Below are 20470 nucleotides of genomic sequence, written 5' to 3'. Positions count from 1 at the left end.
TTGCCTAGGTTTTTTCTTATCCACTAGCTCAAATAATTTTAAGTGATATCTATTTGTGTGTTCTTGTTTCAGACATTATTTGGGTTAGTCAATCAGTTCTTTTGGACTTCTCATGTTTCCTGGATCTACATCATACTGAAGAGTAGCACCTGGCAGAATTTCATTATTTCTGGTTTTGTATTATTTATTTTTTTGCAATTTTATGAAGTTGAAAAAATAACTTCAGATTAGTTTATAATAGATCTGATTCCCTTTAAGTGTTGAATATTTAAAGTGAGCATTCTAGTTATATTAAGAAGTGGCAGTAGGAGGGTTTACTTATGAGATAAAAATTGTGCTGTATTTTTTCTCTTTTTTAATGGACCCAGTGATATTCTTGTATACCAACAAGGACTATTTGACCTTCTTCATTAAAATGTCTGGCATTATTTCAGCTCAATAAAGGAAATAAACAATACATCAAATCTCTCCCATGCTTCACTCATAAATAAAGAAACAAACAGGCAGATGTAAACAAAAATTACGTAGATGACAAAATAATGCATCTAAGACTTTCAGTTCTCCTCTGATGCTTTATACTTTGACTTCTACTAGTTCTTTGTTTTCCATCAGGAGTTGTCACCCCTAACAACAAAGCCATAATCCATAACAAAGTGTCTCAATTGTTGGTTCACCCCCTTTGTCAACAGTTTCATTTTGCCATTGATCACTGCTTTCATCAAATCTTAATCCAAAACAAACACTTTGTTATCCTTTCTTTTATTTCTTGCATAGGAAGAAAATCTAATTTATATAGCTATAATTTTCTCATCCTCAAGGATGATTTCAAAAATAATGCCACAGTAATTCTGACAACACAGAAATGGCTTAAGTAGGATATAGGGCCATCTTCATCATTATTATCCTCTTCATACTGCTTTCAATATTAACCTGCTACACTTTATCAGCAATCACATTAACATCTCTGGATGAGTGATCAAGTCTACAAAGATACCTTGTCTCCAAATATTTCTTTGTTCATACCCAATTTTATTGACCTTATATCTTACAGGTGAGCCTCCTGATCCAGATCCATCACATTAAATGGAAATTTAGTGTAATCCATACCACTGGCTAACACAAAATTCTGCTGGGGATGGAAAACAGCTTTTTAATGTGTGTTTGGATATGTTTTTATTCTTTGCTGGTTTCAAAGAGCTGCTTTAATGAAATGAAAGAAAATAGAGCCTTTTGAATATTCTGATGAGTTTTAGGAATATTAGGTAGTTGCTATAAAGTTTTTATTAACAGTGAAACAAAGGGTACAGATATACTTTGTATAATGATGCCAATGTACATTATGGATTAGCATACCTGGAAAATGTTATTTCACTCTCAGGTGCAGTTAACTCTCCCATCTGTTTCGTCTGAGTTCAGAATGGCTCTAAAACTTGGTCATAACCTGTGCTACCCTACAGAACCTGGGCAGCACTGTTTCCTACAAGGCAACTGTCATGAAACCTTCCCAGGAATAAGAACTGAGAGCAAGGAGCTAAGACCAGCTGCTGGGCTGTGAGGAGAGCTATGAATTAATAAGGATGAGAGAAGTTAATGCGAAACACTCAGCCCTCATGGCTGGCTTATGAGATAAACTGAAGCAATTGAAAGGGAAAGGTTACAAAGGACCACTACAAACACACAAAGTTGTGAATGTCAAATGTCAGTCAAACATCCACAACTGATTCGTGAATGTTTAAATTTTTTTTTTTAAGACTGTGGAAAATTAAATGTGGTTGTATTCCCCACTGAATACTTAACCTAAAAAATAGCAAATTTCACTTGATTGGATGAATCTCAGCTCTTAAATTTCCTTTAGTAAAAAAGACATCTTTAGAGCCATATATAAGAAAACAGATGAAAAATACATTTAGGGTGAAAATATGCATTTAATGCAACTGAAAAATTATTTTTTAAAAGGGCCATACTGGATTTTCTATGTCTAAAATATTAAGCTATCATTATTTGATCCCTGGAACTTTGCTAAATTCTGAACAAGAAACTATGTCATTGAAGCCAGACAATATTTAGATTGCACTCTCTCTCTTAAGAAATTGTAGTAGCTTTCTGTGTCAAGTGCACTCCTCCATATTGGATGAAATTGAATTTTTTTATGTAAAAGACATGTTTAAAGATTTTTCACTTTAAAAGAATTTATACTTGTCCAAATAATTTAAATGCTGAAGCACAGTATTAGCTGTTTAAATCTAATCTGCCAGTAATTATCATCATTTATCCTTGGGTGTAAAAACTGCTTACTACACATCACACAGGCACTCTGATGAATCACTCTTTCAGAAGAGAAAAAAATGAAGAACAGTATGCCAGACTGTTATCTTAAAGGTTTAGGCTTTTATTTATGTTATTACTGGTAGACGGCAGAAAGCTCAGATAGTACCATTTAATTTGCTTCCTAACATGCCTCGAATTCATCTATCAATAATGGCATTAAAATGTCATTGAAAACTATGAAAAGCGCAGTGTTAAAAATTATTTTACTGCCCAGGGTGCAAAGCATTTCATTACCAAACTTCTCACTTAAAAAGATGCAATGCCCCAAATCAATGTCTTGTACCATGTGCAGAAGCCAGTGTTAATAAATTATTCCTATGAATAAAGCAAGAACTAGACATCATGAATCTGCAAGACTTTCAAAACGCTGCCTCAGCTTGCTCACTGCATGTTTTTCTTTTCAATTCACATGCCACCATTTTGGAGGGAAATAGCCCAGGTTTGTTTAAGGTTTGTTTACTGCCCACTCATACATGACCAACCAATAATGAGCTAAATCTGTTACTCTGTGATAAAAATAAAATAAAATAAAAAAGTGTCTTTTTATCTTGATGGACAACTGTCCTCAAAAGGCTGAATAAATTTTCATAATAGCATTTACAGTTCTCCAAAGAGGCAAGAATGTACACTGACAACTTCACATCTTTTCGCTTTACTGGATTTACTAGTATCACTTTGTAATATGGGTGTGTAAGATAATAATATGCCCAGGAAATAAGTTATCTTTGACACTGCAATATGAGTAAATACAAAATTTAATAAAGCAATTATGAATATTAGCCAATCAGTAAGCATATGCTCTGCAAGCTCTTTTTCAACAGTTCAACTTCAGATCTCCTCCTATTTTAAAAGCATTCAAAAATAAAATCTGTTTAAAGACCTGGACAGTAATTGTTGATATGAGATTACATTGATCAATGTGCAAGTTTGCATGAAAATTGGCCTTCTAGGAAGGAGTAATGCATCTTGATTTACCTTTTACAGCTATTCACTTTTTGTGTTATTTGGCAGGATATGTTCTGTAACATAGTATTCCTGCACAGCCTGTGTTGGAACAGACTGCAAATGGCAGAAATGGGACACAAAAGCCAAGTGTGCCTGCACTTCCAACTGATTACCTGATAGACTGCAATTATATCAACATCTATAAACTCATCTTTCACCACTTTGAACAAAGTCAGAGTGCAGGTGAAATCCCTTCCCGCATCTGCAGCTAAGTTAAACACACATTAGTCTGTCTCATGTTATATGCCATAATTTTTAAATAACATTTTCCTTATAAAGGAGGATGACTGTGAACCCAAAATGGAATGTTAAGTTTCCAAGGTACACAATTTTCAATTTTTTTGTAGTGACTATTACTGATAACAGAAATATTGGTGATACAGCAGTAACAAGTATTCTTTCCTTACTACTTATTTGTTGTGCCACTCTGTTTCAAGAAGAGGTATATTTTGAACAGCTGCTGTATCTGAATAAATTGATTTTCACTGTGTTCTCAGCAGATTAACAGTAAGTGGAAGCTATCCTTTTACAAAGCTTTATCACTTCTTTCAAAAAGCCCTCCTTCTTCAATCCATTCTGATACCAATATTGACCTGCTGATGGGAATGCATCTTATAAACCTGCAGATAAATGTCTCCTGGCAATGCTTACACAGATGTATTTTCTCTAACTGAAGACTTTGTGCAGGCTCTCTTTTAAAGGAGAGATTGTGTGTATGCAAGCCTCACAACCAGGACAAATTTTAAAAAAAGGGAAGGTTCAGGTTTGTAGGTGCCTATAGCTGCAGGCAAAAAATTAAAGAAACACCCTATACTTGCAAAATGATAGAAATGCGGACTGGGACAATTTGCCTAAACCTCACTGATTGTCATGGCAGAGCTGCACATCTGGTGAAGTACTTATTTGAAATTTTCCTAAAATAGTATGAGAAATTTTCCTAAAATAGTATGAGACCAAAACTATTCTCACCATCAGTGACTTCCAGGGTGTTGGACGACTCATCCGTGTCGACCGCGGCAGAGTTCCCTGCAGCAGGCAGAGCCAAGGCACCAGGTATGACACCAATCAGCAGCAGCTCTACTCTCTGCTCCAGCCTCTGCCTGGCTTGACAGCATATCACAACTAGAGAAAAGCAAAAACATCTTATTTGCAAAGCGCTGGCATCTTGATCTTAACAAAGAAATGAAACATAGAAGCTAAATGTGCTTAGACAAAAACAAAATTCCAGTAAGGAGCAAGACAACTAAAAGCTTTCCCAGCCTCCAATTTCTATTTTTCTGTTGTGGTGAAGTAGTAGAAAATATTGCTAAGCAAACAAAAATCTGTTAAGTTGGTTGCCAACAGCATTTGCAAATTTCTCTTTTATCTTTAATCTTAAATGTATCTTCATTTTAGTTCAACTGCTAGTAGGAATTATGGCATAGTTTTAAATATGCCAGTAAGAAAGGAAGACTGAAACAAAAGCAAAAAAATAAAAGGTTTTACGATTACATGAAAGTTGGTCTTTCCCTGTTTAACAGGGTTTAAGTAATTTCTAGAGATCTCTCAGAATTTCCATGAGGGAGAGTTACTGAAATAGCTTAAATATACATTTTTTTGTTTAAATGCATGACCTTATATTTAAAAATAGATTACATTCTCTGTATTCCGCTAGTTTACCAAATGTTTCAGATTACTGTGTGCACATTGTGTCATTTTTTATTCTACAGTTCATCTTACTGCCAAAATTGATTTTAGATTTTCTTTTTTCCTAAATGGCTAATGTATGAATAAAATTCAGAGATATCTAGGATTTGACTGGACAAGTCCCTGAGCAAGCTGCTCTTGAGCAGGTGGTTGGATTAGAGGACCCCCAGTGGTCCCCTCCAATTAAAATTGCTGCATGCTTCTTTGACTCTACACTTTACAAGAATTAAAAGAATATTCTGGATGACCCTCCACTTGTAATCATTTCTATAAGATAGCCAAGGTATCATCTGCTTAACATGTACTACATGGGTTGTGACCACTGATCATTTTAATTGGTCTCATGAGATAGAAAGCCAAGTGAATTCTAGAAGTTTAAGTGTATTAAGATGCAAATAAGAATGACCCAAAGATGAACTTCCTTAATATACCAGCAAAGCAGCTCAGGGTTTTGACACAGAAACTTGTAGCCTCCAGGCAATTCTAATAAGTGTCTGCATTTAGAGAGATGACAATACTCTTGATCATTATAATTTTTTTTTAAAGTAGAATTCTTGTTATTACTTGCTTCGGATTTTTACCTTACAACATAAGTTTTCTAAATGCCCATTTGTAACTGAAAACCACAGGCTTTCAGAATCAAGGTAGGAGTGGAAAATTCCATAAACACACTTACAAACACCTATTTCTGTTTTCTGGGACATTCTTCAAAGACCTAGTTTTTCCTTGAGAAAAAAAAAATTAGCCCAACATAACATACCAATGGCCAAAGAACGATATGTATTCAAAATTAATGCAATGCATTAATAAATGTATTACAAACATTTAATGAACATAAACTAATGGATAACAGTTATAAATATGCTACAATTTAGTTTTGCTGTTTTAAAAAAAGCATTAAGGAATTTGAAATGACTAAAGGGTTGATAGTATGTGAGCTTCTGATCATATACAGAAGTGACATCACTTTAAGCAATTCAGGAATGCTAAACATTTTCATCTGTAACTTATATAGAAAGTATTGGGTGCTGCACTTGTGGCACAACAACCCCAGGCAATGCCCCAGGCTTGGGCAAGAATGGCTGGAAAGCTGCCCAGTGGAGAAGGACTTGGGGATGTTGATGAAAAATAGTCTGAACATGAGCTCAGGTGTGCCCAGGTAGGCGAGAAGGCCAATGGAACCTGGCCTGGATCAGGAACAGTGTGGTCAGCAGGAGCAGGGCAGGGATTGCCCCCCGTACTGGGCACTGGTGAGGCCACACCTCGAGTGCTGTGTCCAGCTCTGGCCTCTCAGTTCAGGAGGGACATTGAGGGGCAGGAGTGAGCCCACAGGAGGACAGTGGAGCTGGGGAAGAGTCTCGAGATTAAGAAGAGTGACTGAGGGAGCTGGGGGTTTCTAGCCTGGAGAAAAGGTTCAGGAGAAACCACCTCCATCTCTAGAACCACCTGGAAGGAGGGTGTAGCCAGGTGGGGGTCAGTCTCTTCTCCCAAGTAACAAGTGACAGGACAACAGAAAATGGCCTCAAGTTGTGACAAGGAAGGTTTAGACTGGATATTGGGGAAAAAAATTCTTCACGGAAAGGGTGGCCAAGTGACGGAACAAAGTGCCCAGAGAACTGGGGGATCATCACGCCTAAAAACATTCAGAAACCACAGAGATGTGGTACTTAGGGACATGGTTTAGTGGTTACATGGAGTTAATAGTTGGACTCAATGATCTTAGAGGTCTTTTTCAGCCTTAATGATTCTGTGATTTCAATGAAAGCAACAGTCCAATAAAAGGGAGATTTATCTTGAGGAGTGCCACTGAATTACACAAGAGCTTTAAATAACACAACAAACATCCACATCCATATACATGGTTCTAATGCTAATGAGACTCATTAAAGCCATCATTTTGGGCAACAGTTGATTACATGATAATATTCTGTTTCATTCCTTAAGGTATTAAAGTGCAAATTAAAGAGATGAAAGCTCTAATTAATACCACATCATTGGCATTTGTCTACAAGTAAAGGGTCCTTAAGCAATATAAATTAATGACAGTACAAATATCTATTTCTATGTTTTTTTCAGAAATCATTCCTGTATCTTAATACATTTAATGTTGAAAGATATTATATTCACTTATTCAATCAATAAAAGGTAAGCTGAAAGGACAAACTGGTATAGAACTGGTCCCACATCTACATATTGAGCTGTAGTTTCAGATAAATTAAAAAAGCTGCTCACAACTTCCTGTTTCATAGCTCTGGAATTATACCACACTTAAAAATACAGACGGTCAAATATATAAGCATTTACTATCCCCACAATAAGCAAGAAAACTCCAAGAATGTCTTCATCTTTTAATGCAAGTTTACTTCTAAGGAGCAAAGGGAAAACTTACTGCTGTTCACACTACTTTATATTCTGGTTTTGATTAAGAGATGAAATTCAAGGCTGAGAGAAGTAGTGAACATCTACTCCAATACTGCACACCCTGTAGACTCTCCAGAAGGGTGTTCTGGGTATGCAAGAAGAAATCTACGCTTGAGTCAGTCCTTTGCTCAGCTTACCTTCAGTTCTCAAACTCAGGATTAATTGGGATACTGAAGGATACAGCCCTTAAGATTTACAACTGACCCCAATTCCTTTTATCCACAATAAGAACAAAGTAATGATCTAGATTTGCTTTGGAAGTGGGAGATTTTGATTTTAATATGTGATTTTATCTTTTTTTAAGATATAGCTAAGTACTGCTGCAAATTCTTGTGATCAAGCAGGTAAGAATATAACTGACTATTTGATTTTCCTACATATTCTTAAATATATTGTACAAGCTTTTTTCAAGCATTACCTACCTGATTGCTGCTGTGGTGCTTGAGGTGTTCCATTAATGGGATAGATCCAGAGTATTCCCTGAGTTTCCCCGTTCTCTGCTACAATAACATTTCTAGAAAAATACAAGTATCAATTACACTGTTGAAAATTCTGTTTCCAAAGTAATCCAGACTTAAGAGTTGTTGGAAAGGTTAGACTCTATTCTAATCTATGCTATAATGCTAACCATATCTGAGAAAAATATAAAATAAAATCCAGCTAAATATATCAGCTATAAATTATATAATGTTATCTTATCTATACAACTTAGATCCACTGAGTATATTCAAACATTATAGATCTGAAAACTTTTGGCCTGATCTGCATTCTGTCAGGTTATGTTTACACTGAGATAAAATTTCTGCAGTTTCTGAATTACATAAAAATATCAGGATGTGAATCATTATTATCCCAAATATATTGAAAAAACAGAGGTACTAAGAGCTTTAATTTGCTCAATATCCATAACTGCACCAGCAGCCAATACTTTACATTTTCTTTATTTAAAGCAAGAATAGATAGGTATTGAAACAGACAGGTATCTTACCCTGAATCTGCATACTTTGCAGGGTACATTAAAAGCTTTTCATGGATACCCACTGCCCTCAAAATCAGACACTGGACTGCCCTTGGGAGCTACACATGAATAGTCAATGGGATAAATGGTGATAGGATTAAGCATCTCAACTACTTTTTCCTTTCCTATTAGAATAAATTACCTGTTTAAGTCTGAATTTGATTCAGCAGTAACCTCATAAGGCCAGTTCTCACCGTTTTCCCTCGTTACATGAATTACCACCACTGCTTTATAAATTTTCATTTCAGCTGGCATGAATAATATAGGGATTTCCAGTTTTTCTTTTGGAGCTAATTGGATTCCTGCAAGATGAAACAGATTGTTGTGGTATTCTGGAAGTTTTCAAAATATTTTCTATCATTTTACTCTTATCTTTTCCTTTTTTAATCACTGTTTAACCTTTTATCATATTGTATGGTTGCCCCTGTAAAAAATCCCATTTTACCCTGCCCTTGCTACAAAAAAAAACCCAAAACAAAAGAACCCAATTAAGTGAATGTCCCACATTTAATATTCAGAGATCATGTGTAACATATGCATGTCAATCCCATGATTTTGTAGGCCCTAAGACATGTTTTTTAAAGTTGTGAGTCATGTCTGTGAGTAACACTGCATTAAAAAGATCAATCAAAAAAAAAATTCACATTCAAGACAACTACAATATATATTTCAAAGAATCTTCATCATTATTATTATTATACAAACCATGCCTTTTCCGTGTGATTTTTTATCTGATTGAATTTTCTGTTTAAAAAAAAAAACACAAACTAAACTTACGTTGTCTCTAATGAAGGGAGCCTGATATTTTCAATCTTTAAGGGTCTTTTTACAGTTACTTGCCAGTCTGCCAAGTGTCAGAACATCTACCTCAGCTATTTCAGAAACAATCGAAAGATTACACAGAGTAGAGCAAGTAAATCAGTCTTTTAAATATAAAGCTCTTTGTTTGGAAAGAATTCCTGGAAATTGCAGGAAATTACACTTCAGGGTCAGGGTTTCAGCTTTAATTCTATCTGCAGAAAATCCTCTTAGTTACGAGTAACTACTTCTACATTATGCTTTGAATCAGTTTTTGTGATAATATTTCACACTTTCTACAATGAATACAAGATGCTGCAAGTCTGTGGGTATCAGTCCCTGAGAATGACTGGATCTGCTGGAGTCACCCTGCCTGGGACATGCAGCACCCTCCTGGGAAGTGCTTCTTTGATCACCACAGGTGGCTTCATGCTCAAAAAATGTCAGCAGGGAAACTTCACCTGCTGCTCCAAATGATCACCTTCCTCCAGCCAAAATTCCTCGAGGGTGAAGACCTCAGAGCTGAGAGCTGTAGAAGAGTGGTGGTAGGGAAATTGTAATGCAGTCTTGGGAAGGATGAAATGGAAAAAAAGGTGGCTGCACAGAAGTTTGGGAATGAAGGTGGAAGTGTTGGGAGATGAAGTACAATGATATCATGCAAGAATACAGGAATGGCCAGAAAGACAAAAATGTTCAAGTCACAAAAGGGAAGGAGAGAAGGGTTTGAAAAACAGTTCTCCAAAACACAGAATACAAGTCTCGACTCCTCATCTGCACTAACTCCCTACCACTACTTAATTATAAAGTCCATGGGTGTTAAGCTCTTTACTAGAAACACTCTTAAATTAAAATAAACTAACCAAATTAAGACGGGAAAATCAATCTTAAATTAGGAAAGTTGTGAATATTTAAAACCACACAACTCTGCAGGTTTTCTACATCTCACATTTTAAAAGGCCTCAGGACATCAAATACAGACCACTGCCTGACTTTATTATGAATGGGAAAAGCCATAGGAAATTTTTACCTAAGCTTATCTGAAGTTCTGTAAGTAAGAGGTTTATCATATACTAATTATGAAAATGTCATGGATTGACTCTGGCACACTTCCGGGTCAAACCATAACAGAAAATTAACAAGCTGCTTTGCATTTGTGATTGCTTAATTCTTGTGTATTTGCAGAAGTTCATCATGGCAAGAGCAATTTGCATTTCAAATAATTACTTGAAAAGTTTTGTATCATGAAAGAGCTTGAAAATATCCTAATTAAAAACCATTAAAATATTAATATCTAGATGAAAAACCAAACTATATTTTGTTTCTTATTTTGGTAAAGATTTAATATTTTTCTTTAGATCTTTGAGGAACTATCTATCAAGCCCATACCCAAATTTAAAAAACATACTACATATACATATATTGTTGGCAACTACATTGTCAAAGTGAAAATCTTTTAAAATTAGCAGCTCATTTTTAATCCAATATCTGAAATAAATAAGCTGATATCAGGCATAGTTACAATACTCCTGAAGACATCTGAACTGGGATCCACTCCTCTGGATCACAAACCCACTACAGCACTGACACACTATTCTCCCCCAGTGAGAGAAGAGTCAGATCTCTGCCGGGATTTGCCCCCTTTGGGCTTACTCTGGTCTAACTAATACAAAGGCATGTAATATCTTTAAAACAGAAGCGTATACTCCAGGATGTATTTGCAATTAGATTGCCTTGAATCCACACATACACGGATACCAAAATAATGTAAACACCTTGTAACTCCATTACAGCACATCCTTAAGCTTCATTTGCAAAGCTTTTAACAGATGGCAAATAGAACAGACTGTAAACTTATAACTAGTTATATACATTACATTACATATTTTCATCTGTAGCTTAATGATGCCTGTTACAGGACAGAGCCCCTTGGTTTTTTTTTTAAATAGATTTTAATACAGAATCCATATGGTAGCATTCTGGGTCATTCTGGCAGAAAATTGGTTATTAAAGATCATGAAAAGAGAAATTTTATAATATTGCTGTTGAAACAGATTGTATTCACATTTTTAATAAAAAAAAATCTGCTTAATAGAAGATGTTCATAATAATGGTAATTTTTATATCACCAGGCTTGCCTGCAGTTGTCAACTAACCAATTGATCATTAACTGCTAATACAGATTTATTTCATTATGATTTTGGCTAGTTAATAAGATAAAATAGGCATAAGGGCAAATATAATTTGCTTTTGTTTTTCTTTCCCATTTAGAGAATGTGGGCTAGCACACAGAAAATAGCTCTGTGTACAACTGCAACAAAAATCAGTGCTACCAGCTCCTATTTGCCTGGGAACATTTGCCTGGGTACTCTGCCAGGGATACCAAAAACTGATACCACTGGCTGATCCTTTGCCTTTGTGTAATTATTTTACTGCAATGAATATCCACAAATTCTGTGTAAGAAATCCACAGCAAGTCCCTTTTCTGAACACAGGTACACGACATTTGGTAAAAAGCTTTGGGCTAGATTTTGGTAATACCTCACTCTTCTTTTACTGTCCTACAGCCCATTAGGAAACAGTTACATTTAGCAGAGTAAGCTCACTGACCCATTAAAGACTGAAGGCATCTGACTCAAACCAAGGGCTGCAATTTGAGTCAACTGCTTTACAAAGAAGTGTGTGGAGCTCTGCATTCTCCCTCATTTCATTTTTAGGTAACCTTTTGTTAAGCTTTGCCTCTAGCCTCCCCAGAGGCTGCTGGAGAACATTGATTCTGTAAAAGATTCCTCAGGCACTGAGCCTAGAACTCAGAACTGGATTAAATAATAAATCAAAATGAGTATATTTCAAATTCCTGGCTACAATTCTTTGGGACACTGCACTGTGGTTGAGTTCTGTGTAACTTTTGTGTCAGCCCTAGAAAGCTCAGTAGTGTGAGAGATAAAATTCAAGCAGCAGTGGATGCCAGTAGCTGTGATGCTATTTGGAAGGAATACAGAAGGGTCAAGATGCATTTTTTGTCTCTACAGTAGATTAGGAAAAATGTTAAGAGCAAGCATACCAGGCAGTGCCATGGTAATAAAACTGTGATGGGAAGGAACAAAATGTTCTGCAAAATGTTATCCTCCCATTGAACTTTAACCTAAAGCCATGTATTTTTCATATTAGTAAGGTGCTTTGCAGGTAGATTTTCTAGATGCTGAAGCACATCTCCCTGATTCACTGCTATTAATTCTGTAGCATCTGAGTGCCTCCCATTGATTTTACCCAGAAGAAGAGCACTCAGTTCAGTCTCCTTTAATTGAAAAAGAGAGATGCAACAGAGGTCAGAATATCTTGTTTAAGTCTCATGGAGAATCATTTAGGAGGGGGTACTTTTATTTGTTTGTTTGTTTTCTTGATAGTTTCTCCATTAAAATTACTATAGCAGCATTTTGATTAAACCCACAAACAGCTCTGCTAAAATTAGCACTGGCCATGTAAATGTCAACTCACTATAATTAGGTCTGTTTTCTCTTATTATCCTCAGAATCTGGAAAGGACAACCTCCAAAATATCCATACACAGCAGCTGCTGCTGGGAAATTATTGCTAATACCTTCTCAAGGAACTCACCCAGAAAAGGAGAAAAGGAGAATTGATATCAGATAGCAAAGAGTGAGATACTGCCAGCACACCAGTATCCAAAATGTATTGACAAAGTCAGACCTAGGTATTAATTTCTTTTCATCTGCTGGAAGAGATAAAATCCTGGTTCACATATGAAAACTAACATTTTTTACAGCACCTTCCCCAGAAGTGTTTCATTGCTAAATCCCAAGAGTCTAATAAAGAACAGACAACATTTCTACTTTAACTATTATTAAGGGTGGGTCCATTTTTGTTTGCATATTTTTCTTTTTTTTTTTTAGTGTTTCCAATGAGGTTGCTTGAATTTTTTATTCCCTTTCATAAAAACACAATCACAATCTCTTGTTATGGATTCTAATTTAAAAACTGTGAGAGTAGCAGCCTGTTAGTTGTGCTACATCAGTATTATAATTATTCAGTCTCAATGAATAAATATAAATAAAATTTTCTGAGTTGGCAGTCATCATACAACAGCCAACAGCCTTCATCTGTGGAGATATTCAGAATTTGACTGGACATGGTCCTGGACAACCTGATGGGAGATGACCCTGCTTGAGCCACAGAGGGTTTGGATGGACAAGATGACCTCAAGTGGTTCCTTTCCAACCTAAACAGTTCTGTGCTTCTAGAATTCTGAGGTCATGATAGATCAACAGGCTTTGTCTTGCTTCTGCTTTTAAGAATTCACATAAAATGCATCCTTGTTTGCAAAACCAGACACAGATACTTTTCTCAGTGAATTGCAGGTGATATGAAAAGCAGTGCACCTTACAAAGGGAAAGCACAAAGGCAAGAACAAGAGAACACCCTGACAATTAGATTTTGGGTGCAATTAAAAACAAAGAAGCAGGATACTTCTAATTGCATCTTCTCTGGGACAAATAAAATGGAACATAATGCACTTCAAGGTATTTCAAGTTCCATACAAATAGGTAAGTAAAAGATCTTATAAAATAACCATGCAAAATGCCAAAAATTAAATTTGCCTCATCCTATGTTTTAATATTTACATCATCATTTTCCTTCCTTCAGTAAAGCTCATTTAGGTAAGTAGGGTGCAAGAGAGGCTCCTTTCACAGATGGTCCACAATGATTGCATTTCTAGGGGACTCTCTGCTTCATGAATTATGGATACTTGCACCAAGAGGTAGAGTTGTGTTTTCCCCTTCCTCTGGCAGTGTCACAAAATCCCAGAATACCTGAATCTGGAATGGACCTCTGACAGACAAATGGTCCAATACCTCTCTCCCAGCAGAGTCACCTACGGACCATGTCCAAAAAGGCTTTGGACATCTCCAAGGATGGAGACTCCATAATTTTTCTGGGCAACCTGTTTCAGTGCTCAATCTTCCTCAAAGTAAAAAAAAAAGCATTCTCTCTGCTCAGATGAGATTTCTGTGTTGCCTGTCACTGGGCACCACTGAAAAATGCCTTTTTCCATCCTTTTTGCAGCCTCCCTTCTGGTACTTATGCAGAATAATAAAATCCCTCAGAGCTGATGAATTACTTAGTTGTAAAAGTTAAGTCATGAATATGCAGCTCAGATGTTAATAAACAATTTCACAAATGATTAGTTAAAACTTCATAAGTTGCTTTAAGAAAGACATGACACAAATAAAGGCTTCACAGCATCACTGCCATAAGCACACAATAAAATGTATTAGAGCATGTTTATAAGATTTGTTCACCATTTTATGGATCTTGTATTAATACAATTTTGCATACTTCTGGCAGAGACTTTCTGGATTATTTAATTAAGATTTTTCATTTAGAATAATTTCTTTCTGGTACAAAATAATGGATACAAGTTAAACACTTGCTATTTAGATTAAAATAAATGGATTGAGAACAGGGCTCAGTAATTAAATATGTTGTTTCATTTAATGTAATTTATTTTGTTTTTAAATGAAGCATGTCTGAAAGGCCAAGTATAAAGTTTTCCTTCCATTTATAAAATTATCCTTTTCTAAACAATAGCTTGTATTGCAGTTTCAGTAAAAATCAAAACAATTATTTTGACAGATATTATATTTTGACCTATTATATTTATTTATTGTTGAAGTGCAGTAACAACTACGCTTACAATGGTTAAACACACTGAGGAAAAAATGTTGCCAAGTACAGTAATTAATTTCTCTGCTGACAACCAAAACAAGCAAAATCATACTTAAGATCTTTAACTCTGAGAAACTTGAAAAAATACATGTAACAGAGATCGTGAAAGTCACATTCTCTTACTGAGACTAAATAACTAAGTTTTTTAAACCCGAATATAAAATTGCCATTTAATGTATTTCACAACAAAGTCTCCATCACTTCCCAATCACATCTGATTACAAATTTTGATGTAATAATTTTCTACAGTAATATGCAAATCATGTGAAACCCTAAACTGATTTATCATAGATCACCCCTCTTATCTCTAACTCTGATACCTGCAGTTTTGACTTCAGGTAGTTATTACAGACCTATCTAAAAATCAAAAAGGATCAGCATTCATATAGGAGCCACATTTCATCATATTTTACATCTCTGCTGTTACCTTATGCCCTTGTCTTTTGACACCATGGGGTTTCTTTGAAATTTTCCTTCAGGGGTGCCGGGGTGATGTGCTTGGGGTTCATTTGACAGAAATCCAGTGGGGTGGCACATCAGGAAAGCCACATCCAAATGAAGGACACGAGAACAGTAAGGAAGCAAGGCTGAACTGAGCAGTACAGAGCAACACAAGGCTAATGTCAGAGAAGGAAAATCATTGTAAAGCCAGGGAATAGTTCAGCAATAGGGATGGAAAAATGAATAAACAAAGCACATGAGGAACCAGCAAAAGGGTAACAGGCACAGACAGTAACTTGCAAAATGAAGCCACAGCAGACAGAGAGCAGGATGTGTGGAGAAGGCCAGACTGCTATATTAAAGTTATTTGGGAGAGGTAATGTCAAAGAGATAAGAGAAAAGAGTGAAGAATAATCAGGAATGAAAGCAGTAAGTTTTCTATTTATCCTACAGTCCAAATCTTGTTTTAAAACTTCATGGTGTACTGACAGTTCCTCTTGCTTTCTCCTTTCAAATCTATTTTTTTTCCTCCAATAATCTGAGAGTTGGTAGATCTACCCCATCCTCCTTTGACCAGTTCATCTATTTAAAAATTGTTTATCATCCTCATTTTCCTGATGACAATTTTACATTGATAAAACTCTGTAGATCATTCTGGCATCCAATATCTAAATGTCTGCAACATAGTAATATCTTACATCCAGAGTCACTGAAAGCAGGAGACAAACTTCAAAGCTGAAGAAAAAGATGCAAAACCTCTTCCAAATCAGCACTGTAAAAGATGCAATACTACACCTCTTCTCCGAGTGATTCTATTTGTGATAGACTAAACAATAAAAAAGTATAAACTCAGTTATGTTAGTTCAATTTTCCTTTCCTAAGCTAAATATTCAATTTGGTTCTGCACACTTTTAAGTATAATTGACATTCTCAGGAGAGATTAATTGATAAGTAGTTATATAGAAGACTAAAAGCTCAGTGTGGATGGAGAGTGTTGAGCTGAGTGGAGAAAGAAGATGGCCATATTTTTTAACAACAGGATCTTACATTCTCTACTTCATTAACAGAAAATCTGCTCAACCTGCTCAACCTCTCTTGCCCCTCTGCTACAGTGTGTTAATTGTATTCTGTGTACAAAAAAACACTCTACAAGCACAACCTGCCTACAATCTCAACAAAGTAGACAATCACTGCACAAATATTTCGAAAATGCAAGAGCCACACAAGAAATGGCATATGCTTCTTAAACAAGTGTGACTTTCAATTTAGTGCCCAGCCACTAAAAACAGCACCAAACCTTGTCCTTTCTCTCTTAAGAAAAGTTCATGGTACCCTAATATAAAGTACTGGCAAGTAAATTACAACTATGACAACTTCCCTATTTCTTAATCTTTTTCTAGATTGAAACATACACAAAAGTGTCTTGAGTTCATGCCTGAAAGGAAACTGTAATTGCTTCAGTTCAGATGTAATTGAATTTCTGACATACGTCAAATATCTGATTACTTTTGATAGATGTGTTTTTACTTTCACTTTAAACTTCACAGATATATGTATCTCTTAGTCTGATCTGTGAAAGCACAGTCAAATTCTGAAGCTATGGCAGATTTTAATCAAAATCTGCAAAGTGTTGTGAAATCACTAATGACACCAGTGCTCTTACATCCTTCTACTTCTTACATGCAACCGAAAATTGTACTGCTTGCTACAAGTATTCAGAAGATATATCACACTTCATACAGCAGACAGTAACTGGAAATAGCATGACTGTGAGTCACATTTTATATATATATACATATATATATATATATATATATATATAAAAAGAGAAAGAGAGAGAGAAGGAGAGAGATGCATTTTCATAATTCTGGTAAGTTCACTCTTCATCATTTGAGGTTTTACAGGTTTCTGTAGGTAAGGCAGAATTGATTTCTGCAATGTTATTTTGGTCTCTTCATATTCAAGAAAATAAATAAAGATGGTAAGAGGAATCCCTCTTTAAAAGTAATGTTTGCCCATTAATTTGACTTGTGTCATAAAACAGTAGTCCAGTGAATGACAGAGCCCACAATATGCTACATGCATTTCACAGCTATGAACAGCAGTATTAATTGTAAGTGGACTAAGAGTAACTTTTTAGCCTATCAAATTAGACAAATATTTTTATTGCTCCACTTTTGTATCCTTTTGACCCGCTCTGTTTTGTGTGCAACATGCTGAAATTAAACACGTGGCAATGCCAGCCTCAATGTTAAACCATGACACTTGTCAGCAGGTAATCTCCAGATTCCAAAATTCTGAGGAAATTATTTACATTTATTATTCCATCTCAAAATACGACAGGCTTAAATGAGACTATATATCAAGTTCCTACCTACAAAGAAGAACAGCAAATAAAATACAAAAGAAAATTATTTCATTAAAAACCCCTAAGCAGAGCACCAGTTTTTAGAGCTGCAGGTTCAGTCTTTAACTATTCTAAAAGTTGGCCCCTTAAATGAAACTTTTCTCCGGATCACAGTTTTTCAGCTAGAGTTCTTTGTCCTTGTCCTTACAGGTAGAATACTCAAAGGTCAGCCAGGATATTGCTGCAATGTAACTGAAGCATTTGGGGCTTAGCTAGGAGCTGATGTCTTCAGAGAATGTGGATTTCACACATAAAAAGCCTAAGACACTAACAACTTAAACCAATACTTGGTACTTAAACCCAGCACTCTTCCTAATGCCAGTTACAAGTTCAAGATGTTTCTTGTGATCTATGGAAGTGAAAAGGAAAATATAAAAATCATGGGCTCTGAAAACAAGGTTGCAGTACTCAATTCATAAAATTTTATGTAGGAATAGAAAATTCCTGAGAACAGAAGAAGACCCTTCATTCTTTTTCTATTTATTAAGGTGTCATTTTGATTACTTCCTTGGTCAGGAGAAAATGCAGTCAAAAAATAGCCTGGATGTCACTGCTGTTGGATTTTATCTTATTTTTAGGAATGAATACTGACTTGACTGCAGTGGCCTCATACAGAGCCCAGCAATCATACCTCTAAGATGCCAATTTATAGAATACGTCTTATATTCTGACTGCTCTCATTGACATGCAAAACAGGCTCCAGAGTTTATCAAGACCATCACAGAACAATAATTTGTCCCTAGAGGAAGTACAGAAAAAAATCCATCAGCAATATTCTCTAGAAAGAAACTCTGTTGAGCTGTCAAATGCCGTTCTACTTCAGCGACATTTTTGATTTTTATGGACAAAATGGTAACTTACATTGACTTGTTCTTTTTTTAACAAGTAATGATTTCTGACAGAATCCATTTTTTTAAACTCTGAAAATTCACGTCTACACAATATCATCTGTTATTGTCAGTGCAATCTCACATGCTGCTTATGTACATTCCTGCTATTCAATCATTACACCATGTTAGGACACATCACTTTAGAAATATCCAGAAATATTTTAACCCTGCTACAAAGATCTGGGAGATGCTGGGTCAGTGAATATGACACATGGCTACTCACCTGTAGACTCAGGTATAGCTACAGATCATATTTGAATGTCATTAAGACTTAATTCAAGTAACACAATATTTTATCCCTTGAATTTCTGTGGTTAATATGATAACTATTACAATTCTCCTGGTCCCCTGAGGGGCAGTTGAAATGTGGTATGAGTTTCCAGCCATAAGGACAATTAGCAGCTCATGGCTGGGGACTGTGCATTGATTCCTGTTGTGTGAACAAGGTTAAAATCATCCCTGCAGCTGTAATTTAAAGCAAACAGTAGTCAAATATCCAATAAATATATGAGCTGCTGACCTCTGAAATTCAGAGATTAATATAAAGGGATATACTTGAGGGCCTCATGAAAAAGAACAAAATGTTTAGAAGCAAAAATGTAGGAAATGAACTAGATTAACAAAATCAAATAAAATTAAGCCTAAAAGCGGGAATTAAGATATTCTGGAAGGGATCAAGGACCCAAATTACTGACAGTGTCAGGATGATTCTGAATCATACAGAAGACAGGCTTTGGATGACTCAATGGTAATTGGGAGCTGCAGTGTTTCTGAAGAGGGGCGGCTGCTGCAGATCCTGTACCTCTCTGTGAACCCAGAAATGATACACTATCAGCCACAATTCAGAAGGCAAGATGACTACTTCATTTTCACACAAAATACAAAACAAATGTCTAAAATTGAGCTTTTTTTTTTTTTTTTTTTGCACAAACTGTTTGACTTCCCAGTAAGAGACCAGTTTTCTTTTGATTCAGGAAGGAAGAAAATGGATCATTTCTGATTCTTTTCTAAAACTTATTTAAAGTATAGCCATAGATAAAACTGCAATACCTTTCTGGAACAGAAAGGAGACATTTTAGGTCGGTAACTGTAACTTCCTCTGACAATAATTTGTGGAGAGATAACTGGGAATGGAAATTTTCATGCAAGTAACTTAATCGAGATAATACATTTTAAATCTGTCAAAACAAGAAGCTGCCAGCCTTCAAATCTAAGCCATTTTTTCTCTCCATATGGTTTAGACTCCAAAGCAGCTCAAGGCACAAGTGATTTGCAGCCAAACACTGAGAAAAGTAGTAACAAATGCATTTCCCAACAGCTGTTTGTCATAGTGCGAACTGAAGAAAAGGCAGAGGAAAAAAATCCTCTGTGTAAAGATGACAAGGAACAGATCTTTACAAACTGTCATTTGGTATCAACCTAAAGGAAAAAAAGAAGTTTATTTTCTGATACAGGGCAGCAAGGAGTTGGAGAAGAGTAGAAAAAAAGAGTTTTAAAAAGAGCAGTTCATTTTCCTACAATCTATAGCTTTTTCTGGTTGAATATATTGGGACTCAAAATGTAATTTCCTTTTTAGGTATCTTCCTTTTGTATATAGACTAATGACCAAAAAACTTAAAATGCTGAATCTTTAGAGTTAATAGGCTACAATGGTAAAGAAAAGAAAGCTTGTACAGTTTGTATCTATTGATGGTATTTGATTTATTGACCCTGTTTTCATGCTGATGTCATA

At 35.6% G+C, this 20470-nt stretch overlaps 1 protein-coding gene across 1 annotated transcript in view; it reads right to left on the bottom strand.

Annotated features, from left to right (window-relative positions):
• The window catches only part of CFAP47 (cilia and flagella associated protein 47), a 259734-nt gene that overhangs the window by 27757 nt on the left and 211507 nt on the right, over positions 1–20470 (bottom strand). The window contains exons 58-60 of the mRNA XM_041487933.1: positions 8601–8760; positions 7863–7954; positions 4303–4455 (exon numbers count right to left, since the gene is read on the bottom strand). Of these exons, the coding sequence (XP_041343867.1) occupies positions 4303–4455; positions 7863–7954; positions 8601–8760 (405 nt within the window). The remainder of the gene's footprint in view (positions 1–4302; positions 4456–7862; positions 7955–8600; positions 8761–20470) is intronic.

The sequence above is a fragment of the Pyrgilauda ruficollis genome, unplaced genomic scaffold, assembly GCF_017590135.1.
Source record: "Pyrgilauda ruficollis isolate IOZ18807 unplaced genomic scaffold, ASM1759013v1 scaffold85, whole genome shotgun sequence".
Classification (NCBI taxonomy): Eukaryota; Metazoa; Chordata; class Aves; order Passeriformes; family Passeridae; genus Pyrgilauda; species Pyrgilauda ruficollis.
Note: the sequence above shows the minus strand (reverse complement) of the source record. Positions and strands in the feature narration are given on the sequence as shown.